We start from the raw sequence: 14,987 nt of genomic DNA, 5'->3' as shown, positions 1-14,987 counted from the left end.
CTGGGTATTTTGGTCATAATTTCACTTGCTCTATTGAGTGACCATGTGGGATAACCTCTTGCTCTGAGTCTGGTTTTGATTGCCTTTTGTTCAACTTCAAACTGACTTTGGGAGGTACAATTCCTTTTGGCACGATGCAGCTCTCCCACAGGTATGGCTTTTATGGTCTGCATTGAATGATTGCTTGTTGCATGAAGGATATTATTTGAGGAGGTAGGTTTTCGATGGGTCTGGGTAGAGATTGTTTGTCCCTCTTTTCCGTTTAATTCAAGATCTAGAAATACGATATCAGTGCTATCAAATTTGTAGGTGAATTTAAGGTTGCAGTGATTTTGATTGAGGGTTTCTACAAAGGCCGGGATAGTGTCAGTGTCTCCTTTCCAGATTAGTAAAATATCGTCAATATACCTCCCATACCATTCAATGCAGTGGCCATATGTATTATCGGTAGAAAAAATGTAGGACTGTTCCCACCAGGACATGACTAAATTGGCTATCGATGGAGAGAACTTGGCTCCCATGGATACGCCCTTGAGTTGGAGGTAATATTTTGTGTCAAATAGAAAGTAATTATTGGTCATTAGAAACATTAATACTTCCAAAATGAACACTTGGAAATTTTTGTCATACAAACTATGTTTGGTTAAGTGGTAGTCAAGGGCGGCATAAGCAATGTGATGTGGAATAGAAGTGTATAAAGACACGACATCGCACGTGAGCCAAGTGTAATTTTTCTCCCATTTTTTGTTGCATAGTGAATTAAGGACATTTTTAGTATCCTTTAAAAATCCCGGGGCTGTTTGTGCTAAAGGTTGCAGTAGTGTGTCTAGCCATTCCGACAATCGTTCTAAAATTGAACCTATACCTGAGACAATGGGTCTCATTGGTGGTGGAAAAATCAGCTTGTGAGTTTTTGGAAGCGCATGAAAAATTGGCGTAATGGGTTGATCAACAAGAATAAATTCTGCTTGTTTTTTATTCATGAAACCTCCTCTTTGGCCATCATTTAAGAGTTTGTTCATGCGATTTTTTATGTTGTCTACTGGGTTGTTCTCCAGTATTTTATAGGTTGTTTTGTCACATAGCAGTTTAGTAATGGATTGTTTATAATCGTTCTTATTCATTACAGTAACACTGCCTCCTTTATCCGCCATTTTTATCACTATGTCTTTGTTGTCGTGCAACGACTTAACCGCTTGTTTGTGCTGGATCGTCATATTTGTTATTGGGTATTGAAATTTGAGACTGTCCGCCAAGTTTTGTAATTCTTTTTCCATTACCGTTTGGAAACGGTCCATCGAATCAGTTCTAGAGTTCGTTGGGTAGAACTTGGGGTTGGAAGTACGAAAGTTTGGGGCTGTGGTCACCGTTTGATTGTAGGTTTCCGTACGTAGGTGATCCAGAGCTGCTAAGGTGGTAAATTCTTGAAAGGAGAATTGTTCAAGACTAGGTGGCGGATGAGCTGGAGGGACGCACTCTTCAACAGATGTGGTAGGGGGAGATGAGGTTGGAACATCGTCCAGAGGGAGGGTCTCCTGCCCAAGGAAATGTTTCTTTACAGTCAAATTGCGAATAAATTTGTTAATGTCCAATAGCGTATTGAAAAGGTTGAAATTATTTTTTGGAGCAAAATTAAGACCCAAGGATAAAACTTCAGTTTGTGCCGTGGTTAGAGTGAAGGAGGATAAGTTGGTGACGTTCAATTCTAGTACTGTTGGAATTTCCGGGGGCGCAGGCAACGATTGAAATCTTGATTTATTCGATTTGTGCTTCCTGCCCCCCCTCCTACCTCGTTTTTTGACTGATAACTTTGGTTTTGTGTTCTGTGGGTAGAGTGTGGGCGAGTTGTTAAATTATCATCTTCTGACAGGCCGTCAGCGGAGTCCGGTTCTGTAGAGCTAAAACTCACTCTATTTGGTAAATCCCTGTATTGGTTGCGATATTGGTTCCGTTTTTTGAGGATGGGTCTAGGTCTTGTGTGGTTTCTTGTTCTCTGGTTCCAATTATAAATTTCGTTATGTGTGTAATCTCTCGTATCTCGTTGAAACTTGCTTTTTTTCGTTTCAGCAATGGATTGATCTAATTTATCAATGGCAGTCGTTGTACGGATTTGAAGAAAAGAAAAGGAAGGTGAGTCAGAGTGTACATCAATTGATTTTCTAATATCGGTGATATTGATGTCTAATTCGGATAGTTTGATCTCCTCTTGTTTAGTGATTAGTTTCATCAAATTTATGGAACATGTGGAGAGGGTCTGGTTCCATTCCTTTAGAAATTCTTCTGTGTAGATAAATGTTGGAATTTTTCTGAGGCGTAGACCTCTAGGTATCATATCTTTTGCGATGTAGTTCTTTAAGGTTGTAAGGTCCCACCAAATTTTGGCCTGTTGTGCGAGGTGTTTTTCTAAAGTATGGAATAGATCTTCAAGTTCTAGATTATTTCCGATGTGAGTATCTTGATTGCCAAAGACTTTTTCAGCTAGTTCAGAGCGAGACATTTGAACCCCAGGGGGCATGTTGGCTGATTGATGCGTCATTTTAAGACCAAGAATGTTCTCCAGGACACTGTTGCAGCAGTGTAGTGAATTTAAAAACAATGCAATTCACACTACAAAACCAAAAACCATAGTCTTCGTTTCTGTGGTATATATGATTTTTGTTTAGTTGTCTAGACCCTTGTTATATTAATACATCTATACAAAGTCACGCTTACGATGTACACATCTATTGTGGACCCTCCGGTGTTCTGTATTAGAACATGAAAAAATTAGGGAGCTCGTAGGAAAAAGCCGATGGTATCACAAAAATAGAAGAAGAGGGGGGAGGAATCCTCCAGCTCACCTGACACTACGGATGTGTGTCTCAGCAGCGCCCGGAATCTCGTGTCGGCACACGTTGAGGTACAGAGGAAGAGAAAGGAGTTGTTCCAGCGCTGTATGAAGTGGTTAAAATGGAAGCAGGTTTCCAAGTTTAATTGTGTTCAATTAAAATAGTCCAGAAGAATAGTCCAATGTGAGGGTAAGCGGGCGGTAATGTCCTCAAAAGCCTACGCGTTTCGGATGCTCCTGCATCCTTAGTCTTGGCTGTGGTGTCTTTTTTTGAATAGCGCGCGTTGTCTCGTATTTATCCCGGTTTGTATAGTACAGCTGATTGCTGAGTGCGTTCCACTGTTGTTATCCCTGTGGAACGCAAGCCGGAAGTAAGAATGGTTGCTGCCCATTCTGTTATTTGTGTTTTCACTTGCGTATTCTCAACTGGTGACAGCATTAATATCGTGATCTAGAATATAGGGTTATGTAAGTTCAACCTAGCCTGAGTGTGTTATATATTTCAGATAGCGTTTTGTTGTGTGGAATGGAAACTATATCGACGGAAGACGCCGTCACTTTGCCTGTTCGTTATTGTCCAGATAGCTATCTGACAGACGATGGTGCACATAAGATTTGGTAAGTATTTATTTATTTCTAGAATTTCAAACAAATTACTTGGGCAAAGTTGGTGTGCATAGTCCTATAGGTGTCAAAGTATTATACTTTGAATTTATAAGATGATGTATTTTATACTGTCAATAATGGTACGCTGTTGTTGTTATATATTGTGATGATTGAATGTAGAATTTAGGCAGTGTTGTTTAATCGATGTTAAATTCTGGCTTAACGAAGGACAGAGACAGGCGCTTACTTTTGATGATGAGGATGTGACCAGGGAGGGAGGTGAGGGTAGGACAACAACTGGAGCAAAAAATGGTTAAAAACCTAATTGGTGATTGTGACTAATGAAAAAGTGGTTTAAAAAATATGAACAGTGATGTACATGACAAAAAGCACATGTTATGCATGTACAGGCTGTAAATATGCGGGCAAGGAGTCCTGGAGTAATATGGTAATAGATGGTCTTCAATAATATATTATTTTGTTGAAATTTTTATTATTATTGTAGTTGTTATTGTTTGTCTTGGTCTTGGTAACTACGAGGGGGGGCTAGGAGATCTATATATTAATACTGGAACATTAGGTCTCTTCTAAGATTTAGGCCATCTGGATATCTAGTTTTTAATCTGTAAATCCAAAATGCCTCCCTCAGGTGGGTTTTATGTTTAAGGTCACCTCCCCTTTTTGGGGGGTAGATTTTTTCAATAGCGTAGCAACGTAAATTTTTTGTGTTACGATTGTGTTGTACAATAAAATGTTTTGATACATTGGAGATGTTAGTGATATTAATATTTCTCACGTAACTAAGATGTTCAAGAATTCTTGTTTTCAGTTTTCTGTTTGTACAACCCACGTATTTTAGTTGACATTCAGTACATTCTATGACGTAGATTACGGATTCGCTGTTACAATTGATATAATTCTGGATACTGTATGTATCTGTTTGTGTAGAGTTACTGAAAGTTTTAGTTGGATGGGCAAAAGAGCAAGTCTTACATGGATGTTGCCCACATCTGTAGAAGCCTTTTGTTTCTAGCCATGTTGTTTTAACATTTTCGTTTGGTGTTAATAAGGAAGGATGAACAATTATTTAATTTTCATATTATTCTATGTGTAATATCTTTTTATGCCTACGTGTCAGGACGATGTTTATCTGACATTGCGTGACTTGTGTAACATTTCTCTGCTTAGCTTATCTTGGGTGGTCAGACATCTTAGACAGACCCCGCCTTTATCTGTACATTTCAGCAAACAGCTTGACCACGTTTTGCTGAGTAATTGTGGTTTTGTCCTATATATATATGTGTTATACTTGCCAATAAATCAGAGAGATATTCTGACAGACAATCATGACTGCTGTGCCTGATTTGATGTACAGAGGGCCCGTATATATTTCTCAAGGCCGACATTAATTTGAACACCACTCAACAAAGAAGGGAAGTCCATTTTGCTTCTGACAAACACAGTCTACCTGAAGGGGGCTTCCATGACAGTTTAAATGGTGCCGAAAACCCGGGATCTCTCGGAGGAACGTTTCCTAGCGTCTGCTAGTCCGGAACATCTGGAAGAGTCATTGAAACCAAAACCGCGCGGTAAGTAACTACTTTTTGTTACAATACCTGTTTCAAATACTCTGCCAGAATATCCGGTAAGACTCTGGGTAATTGTGTCCCCGCACAGAGATTCCAGTAAGAGTCAGGTCCTTTGTTGAGTTGGTCTGGTATGATTGTATGAGCGTTGATAAACTTGTATAACATTTGTACAGTTGCGCAGTGTGAGGTTGGGATAGTTCATACACCCGGCTGTGGCCATCTTGGATGGGCAGCACACTATCCTAGAGTTGTGTTTTGGTATCAGCGAGCACTACAACTTAAACGCACATATATTAACCATTGCCTGAGCAGCAGAAGGACAAAAAGTGCGCGTGTCCTGAAGCTGCACATGGCTTGTCTCCCTCATGAAAAGTCATACTGCTTAGAAGATACCTGTCTTAGATTGTTTGATATAGATGATATAATGAGCAGACCCTTTGTGGGATTATTGTTTAGTTGGTTGTAATTTGGCTCAGTTGGATAGTGTATATGGGTACGTACGAGATACGTAGTGTGGGACTTTCCCTAACAGCCAATAGCCATAGTGTTTGTTAGTGAAAATAAAAACTGAGAGAGAAAGGTATGAGTCCCCTCCATCATAGCAGGGCTATGGGCAACAGTCACGGCAAACGAGGGTCTGGCCGATCACCAGATTACAGAGTAGGGCGTCCGCAGGCTTCTCTGATCCCACCAGAGAAGATGAATTTTGAGGTATGGCATATGGGTGAGCAAGCACCTGTTAAAATGGTGTAAGCTTACTAGGGGATTGTAAATCCAGAATGACAGTCAAATGACAAAGCAGATTGGAGTAGATGGATTGTAGCATCTTTTAGAAAGCAACAAAGAGCCCAAGGTATCTTTATAGTAGTCAGTATAGAATATATATTTTAATAATTTCAGTTATTGTATATATTCATTATCTTCATAGAACTGTTTAGCATCTTTTAGTGGCAAATGTATATAATGTTAATCAAGAAACCTGCACTTAACACCTAATTCCTGCAGTGTGTGTGTTTGTTGTGTACATGTGGAAACGAGAGGGTCAGTAGAAGGCTTAATTGTAAAAATACATTATTAATCTGCATGCTCAGACAGATTCTGTGGGACAAAAGTTAGAGGAAATAATTGTGAAAGGCTGTTATAGTCCCAATATACATTACAGTCAAGTATTCTGTCAAACCCAAATTAGAGAAACAAGTATGAATAGTAAAAAGAAGGTAATAATACAGTATTGAGGACGCCCCATGAATTGACTGGTGGACGGAAAGACCTGATAGCCGCGGGGCATTCCCCGTCGTTCCCTCTGATAACTGCCTCCACTACGTCAATAGCGGCCAATACTGGAAAATTCCTTCTAGCCCGGGAACATTCTCCTCATTGTAAAATAACAACCTAGGAACCAAAGGTTCTGAAGTAGTATAACTTCCAACCTCCCGCTAAAAAAAAAAAGGTCTCGTAATAGTATAATTACCACACTGTCCCAGAAACGCCCTTACTCAAATGCCTATGAATGAGACCCACTCCTGTGTGAATGGTATGAGATTTGTTGATATAGATTGTACAGAAGGCATGGTGTTAGGATTTGTAGTCTTACTACTAGCAACAGTGATATTGAAGTGGTAAATAACTCAACTGCGGCCCAGTTGATATAAAGTCCCTGAGTAAAAGGGCTTGGAATAATCTCCCAGCGTAGGAGATTGCATATATATAAGGGAATGTATATATGAGGTAAACCACTAGAAAGTGATGGACAGTAAGGTCCTCACAAAGTCCCTGAGTAAAAGGGCTTGGAATAATCTCCCAGCGTAGGAGATTGTATATATATAAGGAGTATATATATAAGTGGTAAACCACTGGAACGTGAAGGACAGTAAGGTCCTCACAAGGTCAGTTCTTTTTGCGGAAAGGAACTGTGATCCCTAGGAAATGGGGTCAGGAGATAGTAAGACTGCCCACCGGTGTGATCCGGTGGCATGGATATCAGCCTGCAATATAGTGGAAAGTTTGAAAGGAAAAAATGCTATGAAAGATTGCAAAAGGATGTGTAAAATCCCCTGTATTATTCCTGCAATCCATCCTCCTATACCCTTAAACCAATTTGCAGGGTTCAAGAATGAGAAGGTGTTTCCCCACCAGCTGTCCTCATTCTCTTTATGTTCCTTTAGCCATTTCTCTCTGAAGTCAGCTACTTTTGTTATGCTAGCTTTAATACGGAGGCTTCCTGCGGGATCAATATAATGACAACAGGCTGGTAAAAAGACAATGAAGTGATAGGAAAAGCAGAACTATTAGATTAATATAGAGTTTGATAAGAGTGACTAAGACTAATACAGCTAGGTATATTGTAGTGAATAATGTGGATTATGATGAGAAGTATGATGTAGACGTGTATACAGTGTGTGCGTCCATGTATACAGTGTTTGCGTCGCAGACTGGTCTGAGGAGCAAATGAAATTGTGTACTGTTTGATGTGAGATGTTTTTCTCAATCCAGATTGAGAACGGAGTTAATTGAACTTTAAAGCATTATTATTATATGTAAAAATATTGTGTAAAAAGTCCTAGAACATTGAATTGAAGTACAAGATTGTGTAAATAGAGTGACTTTTTAATTTACCTTATCAATAAGGTTTAAATAATTAAAGTTAGCTCTTATAAATATAGCAGAGACTTAGTTGCCTTTGCTGGGGCTTTTAGTTCTACAAAAAAATAAAAAAAAATAATGAAGGAAGTTGTGAAAGACAGGGGGGGGGGGGAGCAGTGTGTAAGAATGTTAGGAGGACGTAAATTGCTGCTCTCTTTTCCACAAATGAAATACAACTAGCACAGTCTGCATAAATGACCTTGCTAATTTATTGTGAAGGAAACTGATAATTGTGTATTTTTCTCTATCCCTCTGTCTCCAGATTGTTCTGGATGATGCTTCCCCAGGGTACAGCACATTCCCCTGATATTGTCACCCGTACAATGAAAGAGCTGCTGCTAAGTGGTCCCCCAAACACTCCACCACTTGTCTATTGCAATATTTGCTTTTGTGTTGTGTCACTTTTGACATATGCGCTCGGGAAACAGGTACCCCCCGCCATACATGAGCTCATGAGCACTGTAAAAACCAAGCATTTGTCTGTTGCACGACTCACAAAGATTGAGCTCACTCTTCTTTCCCCAAACATTACCATAAAACGTTGTGTGGTCCTAAATCCAGCTACCCTACTTCCGCTGAATTTGGATCAAAAGGGGGATAGTGATAAAGATAGTGATGAACATGACTGTCAAAGTTTAGTTGAGATAGAAGCAAAAGGCATGTCTAATGTATTTGATGTTTCACTCACTAACCCTGATGCTGAGTGTTTTGTAGATGGATCACGATACTGGAGTGAAGACAAAGGACATTTTCTCACCGGGTATGCGGTAGTCCACAATGGTAAGGCCGTCATACAACAGTCCCTACCCTCCAGTAGCTCTGCACAGGAGGCGGAACTAAGAGCACTCACTGAAGCGTGTAAGTTGGGCAAAGGGTTGTGTGTGAATATATATACAGACTCCAGGTACGCTTTTGGAGTAGCTCATGACTTTGGAACTATATGGAGAACTAGAGGTTTCCTAACCTCAGCTGGTAAAGCTATAAAAAATGCAGACGCAGTGAAAGCACTGTTAGAGTCCCTACAACTGCCTACAAAGGTAGCAATAATAAAGGTACAAGCACACACCCACAATGGTGATAGCCAGTCAGAAGGCAATGCACTGGCCGACCAAGCAGCAAAAGTAGCCGCCGCTGCTACCCTCCCCGTGCTCACGGTCCAACAGGTGGCCCCTGTCACGGAGGAATTGCTATGTGCTCTCCAAACCCAAGCACCGACCCCGGAGCATAAACTGTGGCAGGAGGTGGGGGCTGTTAAAGGTGAAGGAGGGCTATGGCGTGTAAAGGGTAATGTATGCCTGCCCCAAAGCTTGTTTCCCATGATGTGTGCCCTGGCGCATGGCCTCACACACTGCTCTAAAGGAGCCATGAGTCAATTAGTACTTAGAACCTGGCACGCCCCGGGATTCCAGCATGCTGCAGCAAAATATGTACAAAGCGGCATGATCTGTGCACAGCACAACCCAGGAAAGGTAGTAGAAAACACCAGCAAAACACACACCCAAGTCCTACTACCCCTTTCAGAGACTGCAGGTGGACTGCATACAGCTACCTCAGGTGGGGCCATATAAGTATGTCCTAGTCTGTATTGATTTGTTTTCAGGATGGCCTGAAGCCTTTCTAGTGTCAAAAGCAAATGCTGCTAGCACAGCGGATAAGCTACTAAATGAAATAGTATGCAGGTCTGGTGTCCCGGAGACCATAGAAAGCGATAGAGGAACACATTTTACTCAGGAGTTACTGGGGAAGATCTTGAAAAGCCTAGGAATAGAGCAAGCATTTCATACCCCACACCATCCGCAGAGTAGCGGCAAAGTAGAAAGGTTAAATGGAACATTGAAATTGAAAATTCAGAAAGCCATGGATGAGACTTGCTTGCCGTGGACGAAATGCTTGCCTATGGCCCTGTTTTCTGTAAGAAGCACCCCAAGGGGAAAGGATCAACTCTCCCCTTTTGAGATTCTTTTTGGGTGTCCTCCAAAGACTGGTTTATATTTTCCCCAACAATTGCAGAGTAATTATGATAAGATGACACAATATCTGATGGCCTTACATAAACGACTCGAAAGAGTGCACAAATTGACACTGTCTTCTATTCCAGATCCTAACTCTCTTGCAGGAACCCACTCCTTGCAACCAGGAGATTGGGTTGTGGTAAAGATCCACGATCGCACCAGCCTACAGCCTCGCTATACAGCACCTCATCAAGTGCAGCTGGTGACCGCTACTTCAGTAAAACTCCAAGGAAGAGCCACTTGGATACACGCTAGCCACTGCAAGAAGATAGTGAGCCAAGATGTGGTACCTGGTAGTGACACTCCTGAACCTGATGCTAGTCAACACACTGCCGCCTTACCTAAATAAGGACGATTGGGACAATACATTCATCAAGCACCACCAAGTTTTATATCAGGCCTTGAAGGGCCAGGATAACCTGACTGATTGTTGGATTTGTACTCATAGCCCTGTTAGCTCCAAAAGTATGCCCTACCTTGCCATCCCTGTCACCTTGAATGAAATTAGAGAACTGTGTAACAACACTGTAATTACTACCCTGACAGGGAAAAGTAAGGATAAAAATGTACCATTGCCAGTAGCTGCATGGATGGAAGAGCCGTGGATGTTGTTTAACAGGAGTGGTCCACCCCTAAAGATGGCACAGACGCCTTGGGCTTCTGCGCGAGTGGACCTTGCCTGTTATCCCAGCTTCTCATCCTGCAGCTGTATACACATTAAATCCGGCAGAATACCTTTTTCATTAATGAACTACACAGAATGCAATGGTACCAGTTCCATCGATACTCAGTGTGTAGGAATTGATGCCACGTTAGGTCAGATGCCCCCCTGCGTAACTACCACCTTACAAATGATCAGGGAAGCCCTACTATTACAGGTTAACAATACCACCAACATTACAGCCTTCTCCTCTGCACTAGAGGGTAACATGGTAGCCAAATGGGTGGCAAACTTATTTAACGGGTCAGTCGTAGGAGTACCAAAGAACATGTATATCGTATGCGAACACCAGGCGTATAAATGGCTCCCAAGTAACTTTACAGGTACATGTACACTGGCTTATCTAACACCTGCCACGTTCATCATACCACATGTAGATATAAATGTTAATGCAGTGCCCAGACACACATTATATAAAAGGAAAGCAGACAATAGGCCTCGGCCAGATGGACGACCCCATGTGGTGAGCATAGGAACTGCAAATGCAATTATAAGCACCCTGTTAGTCTATCCCATGATTACGCAGATGTGGGATAAACTAGTAGAGGCTACAGACTATCTGGATCAGCAAATATTTGAGATACTCAACTTACTAAATGCCACCAATATAATACAAAGACAATTGATCGTGGTAGCCAATCAACACACCATAGTACTCGATTACCTAACTGCCTCTCAAGGAGGAATGTGTCAGATTGTGGGACCAGCCTGTTGTCATTATATTGATCCCGCAGGAAGCCTCCGTATTAAAGCTAGCATAACAAAAGTAGCTGACTTCAGAGAGAAATGGCTAAAGGAACATAAAGAGAATGAGGACAGCTGGTGGGGAAACACCTTCTCATTCTTGAACCCTGCAAATTGGTTTAAGGGTATAGGAGGATGGATTGCAGGAATAATACAGGGGATTTTACACATACTACTCATTATATTAGTATTATATATACTTGTTAAACTAGTCATTTATTTAGTACCAATGATATGTAAGAAGACCAAAAAGATTGTTCATCACAAACCTAAGCCGAAAAGTTTTGACGACCAATACCCTATGTCCTGAAGTAATATTCAAGATCATTTACCGGTGAATGGACTCAGGTCCCATTTGATGGAAACACCAAGTGAAGTAGCTGGACAATGAGAATGAATATGAAAAACAGGAGGGTTTAATAAGGAAGGATGAACAATTATTTAATTTTCATATTATTCTATGTGTAATATCTTTTTATGCCTACGTGTCAGGACGATGTTTATCTGACATTGCGTGACTTGTGTAACATTTCTCTGCTTAGCTTATCTTGGGTGGTCAGACATCTTAGACAGACCCCGCCTTTATCTGTACATTTCAGCAAACAGCTTGACCACGTTTTGCTGAGTAATTGTGGTTTTGTCCTATATATATATGTGTTATACTTGCCAATAAATCAGAGAGATATTCTGACAGACAATCATGACTGCTGTGCCTGATTTGATGTACAGAGGGCCCGTATATATTTCTCAAGGCCGACATTAATTTGAACACCACTCAACAAAGAAGGGAAGTCCATTTTGCTTCTGACAAACACAGTCTACCTGAAGGGGGCTTCCATGACAGTGTGAACAGTGACGGAGACAGCACGCTGCCCAAAGAGGGTGCCTTTCTTGCCACGATACGACAACCTTTGGCCAAGATGGAACGTAGACCGTCATCCTCTTGTAGGATAGGTAAGTTATTGGTGACTAATTTTTTGATTTGCATAAACTGGTTACTCTGTTGTAGGATTAAAGTAGGTTGGGTGTCCTTCGATTGAATTTTAGGATTTGTTTTGGTATGTTTATTGTTATATGCGAGTAAATCAGTTCTGGGTATTTTGGTCATAATTTCACTTGCTCTATTGAGTGACCATGTGGGATAACCTCTTGCTCTGAGTCTGGTTTTGATTGCCTTTTGTTCAACTTCAAACTGACTTTGGGAGGTACAATTCCTTTTGGCACGATGCAGCTCTCCCACAGGTATGGCTTTTATGGTCTGCATTGAATGATTGCTTGTTGCATGAAGGATATTATTTGAGGAGGTAGGTTTTCGATGGGTCTGGGTAGAGATTGTTTGTCCCTCTTTTCCGTTTAATTCAAGATCTAGAAATACGATATCAGTGCTATCAAATTTGTAGGTGAATTTAAGGTTGCAGTGATTTTGATTGAGGGTTTCTACAAAGGCCGGGATAGTGTCAGTGTCTCCTTTCCAGATTAGTAAAATATCGTCAATATACCTCCCATACCATTCAATGCAGTGGCCATATGTATTATCGGTAGAAAAAATGTAGGACTGTTCCCACCAGGACATGACTAAATTGGCTATCGATGGAGAGAACTTGGCTCCCATGGATACGCCCTTGAGTTGGAGGTAATATTTTGTGTCAAATAGAAAGTAATTATTGGTCATTAGAAACATTAATACTTCCAAAATGAACACTTGGAAATTTTTGTCATACAAACTATGTTTGGTTAAGTGGTAGTCAAGGGCGGCATAAGCAATGTGATGTGGAATAGAAGTGTATAAAGACACGACATCGCACGTGAGCCAAGTGTAATTTTTCTCCCATTTTTTGTTGCATAGTGAATTAAGGACATTTTTAGTATCCTTTAAAAATCCCGGGGCTGTTTGTGCTAAAGGTTGCAGTAGTGTGTCTAGCCATTCCGACAATCGTTCTAAAATTGAACCTATACCTGAGACAATGGGTCTCATTGGTGGTGGAAAAATCAGCTTGTGAGTTTTTGGAAGCGCATGAAAGGTCTACGCCTCAGAAAAATTCCAACATTTATCTACACAGAAGAATTTCTAAAGGAATGGAACCAGACCCTCTCCACATGTTCCATAAATTTGATGAAACTAATCACTAAACAAGAGGAGATCAAACTATCCGAATTAGACATCAATATCACCGATATTAGAAAATCAATTGATGTACACTCTGACTCACCTTCCTTTTCTTTTCTTCAAATCCGTACAACGACTGCCATTGATAAATTAGATCAATCCATTGCTGAAACGAAAAAAAGCAAGTTTCAACGAGATACGAGAGATTACACACATAACGAAATTTATAATTGGAACCAGAGAACAAGAAACCACACAAGACCTAGACCCATCCTCAAAAAACGGAACCAATATCGCAACCAATACAGGGATTTACCAAATAGAGTGAGTTTTAGCTCTACAGAACCGGACTCCGCTGACGGCCTGTCAGAAGATGATAATTTAACAACTCGCCCACACTCTACCCACAGAACACAAAACCAAAGTTATCAGTCAAAAAACGAGGTAGGAGGGGGGGCAGGAAGCACAAATCGAATAAATCAAGATTTCAATCGTTGCCTGCGCCCCCGGAAATTCCAACAGTACTAGAATTGAACGTCACCAACTTATCCTCCTTCACTCTAACCACGGCACAAACTGAAGTTTTATCCTTGGGTCTTAATTTTGCTCCAAAAAATAATTTCAACCTTTTCAATACGCTATTGGACATTAACAAATTTATTCGCAATTTGACTGTAAAGAAACATTTCCTTGGGCAGGAGACACTCTCTCTGGACGATGTTCCAACCTCATCTCCCCCTACCACATCTGTTGAAGAGTGCGTCCCTCCAGCTCATCCGCCACCTAGTCTTGAACAATTCTCCTTTCAAGAATTTACCACCTTAGCAGCTCTGGATCACCTACGTACGGAAACCTACAATCAAACGGTGACCACAGCCCCAAACTTTCGTACTTCCAACCCCAAGTTCTACCCAACGAACTCTAGAACTGATTCGATGGACCGTTTCCAAACGGTAATGGAAAAAGAATTACAAAACTTGGCGGACAGTCTCAAATTTCAATACCCAATAACAAATATGACGATCCAGCACAAACAAGCGGTTAAGTCGTTACACGACAACAAAGACATAGTGATAAAAATGGCGGATAAAGGAGGCAGTGTTACTGTAATGAATAAGAACGATTATAAACAATCCATTACTAAACTGCTATGTGACAAAACAACCTATAAAATACTGGAGAACAACCCAGTAGACAACATAAAAAATCGCATGAACAAACTCTTAAATGATGGCCAAAGAGGAGGTTTCATGAATAAAAAACAAGCAGAATTTATTCTTGTTGATCAACCCATTACGCCAATTTTTCATGCGCTTCCAAAAACTCACAAGCTGATTTTTCCACCACCAATGAGACCCATTGTCTCAGGTATAGGTTCAATTTTAGAACGATTGTCGGAATGGCTAGACACACTACTGCAACCTTTAGCACAAACAGCCCCGGGATTTTTAAAGGATACTAAAAATGTCCTTAATTCACTATGCAACAAAAAATGGGAGAAAAATTACACTTGGCTCACGTGCGATGTCGTGTCTTTATACACTTCTATTCCACATCACATTGCTTATGCCGCCCTTGACTACCACTTAACCAAACATAGTTTGTATGACAAAAATTTCCAAGTGTTCATTTTGGAAGTATTAATGTTTCTAATGACCAATAATTACTTTCTATTTGACACAAAATATTACCTCCAACTCAAGGGCGTATCCATGGGAGCCAAGTTCTCTCCATCGAT

The 14,987-nt window shown here is 40.8% G+C and overlaps 1 protein-coding gene across 1 annotated transcript; it reads left to right on the top strand.

Moving 5' to 3' along the window:
* Positions 1 to 9,439: 9,439 nt before the first annotated feature.
* Positions 9,440 to 11,833, top strand: LOC142761223 (uncharacterized). Its single transcript, XM_075864418.1, has one exon. The coding sequence runs from the start codon at positions 9,959 to 9,961 to the stop codon at positions 11,450 to 11,452; it is 1,494 nt and encodes a 497-aa protein (XP_075720533.1). The 5' UTR covers positions 9,440 to 9,958; the 3' UTR covers positions 11,453 to 11,833.
* Positions 11,834 to 14,987: the final 3,154 nt, after the last annotated feature.

This window comes from Rhinoderma darwinii, chromosome 4, assembly GCF_050947455.1.
Source record: "Rhinoderma darwinii isolate aRhiDar2 chromosome 4, aRhiDar2.hap1, whole genome shotgun sequence".
Taxonomy (NCBI): Eukaryota; Metazoa; Chordata; class Amphibia; order Anura; family Rhinodermatidae; genus Rhinoderma; species Rhinoderma darwinii.
The sequence above is the reverse complement of the archived record's forward strand: the minus strand, read 5'-3'. Positions and strand labels throughout refer to the sequence as shown.

What these genes read in the sequence shown, in the direction of transcription:
- LOC142761223 (XM_075864418.1), top strand. Translation starts at nt 9,959, where the DNA reads ATGTGGTACCTGGTAGTGACACTCCTGAACCTGATGCTAGTCAACACA.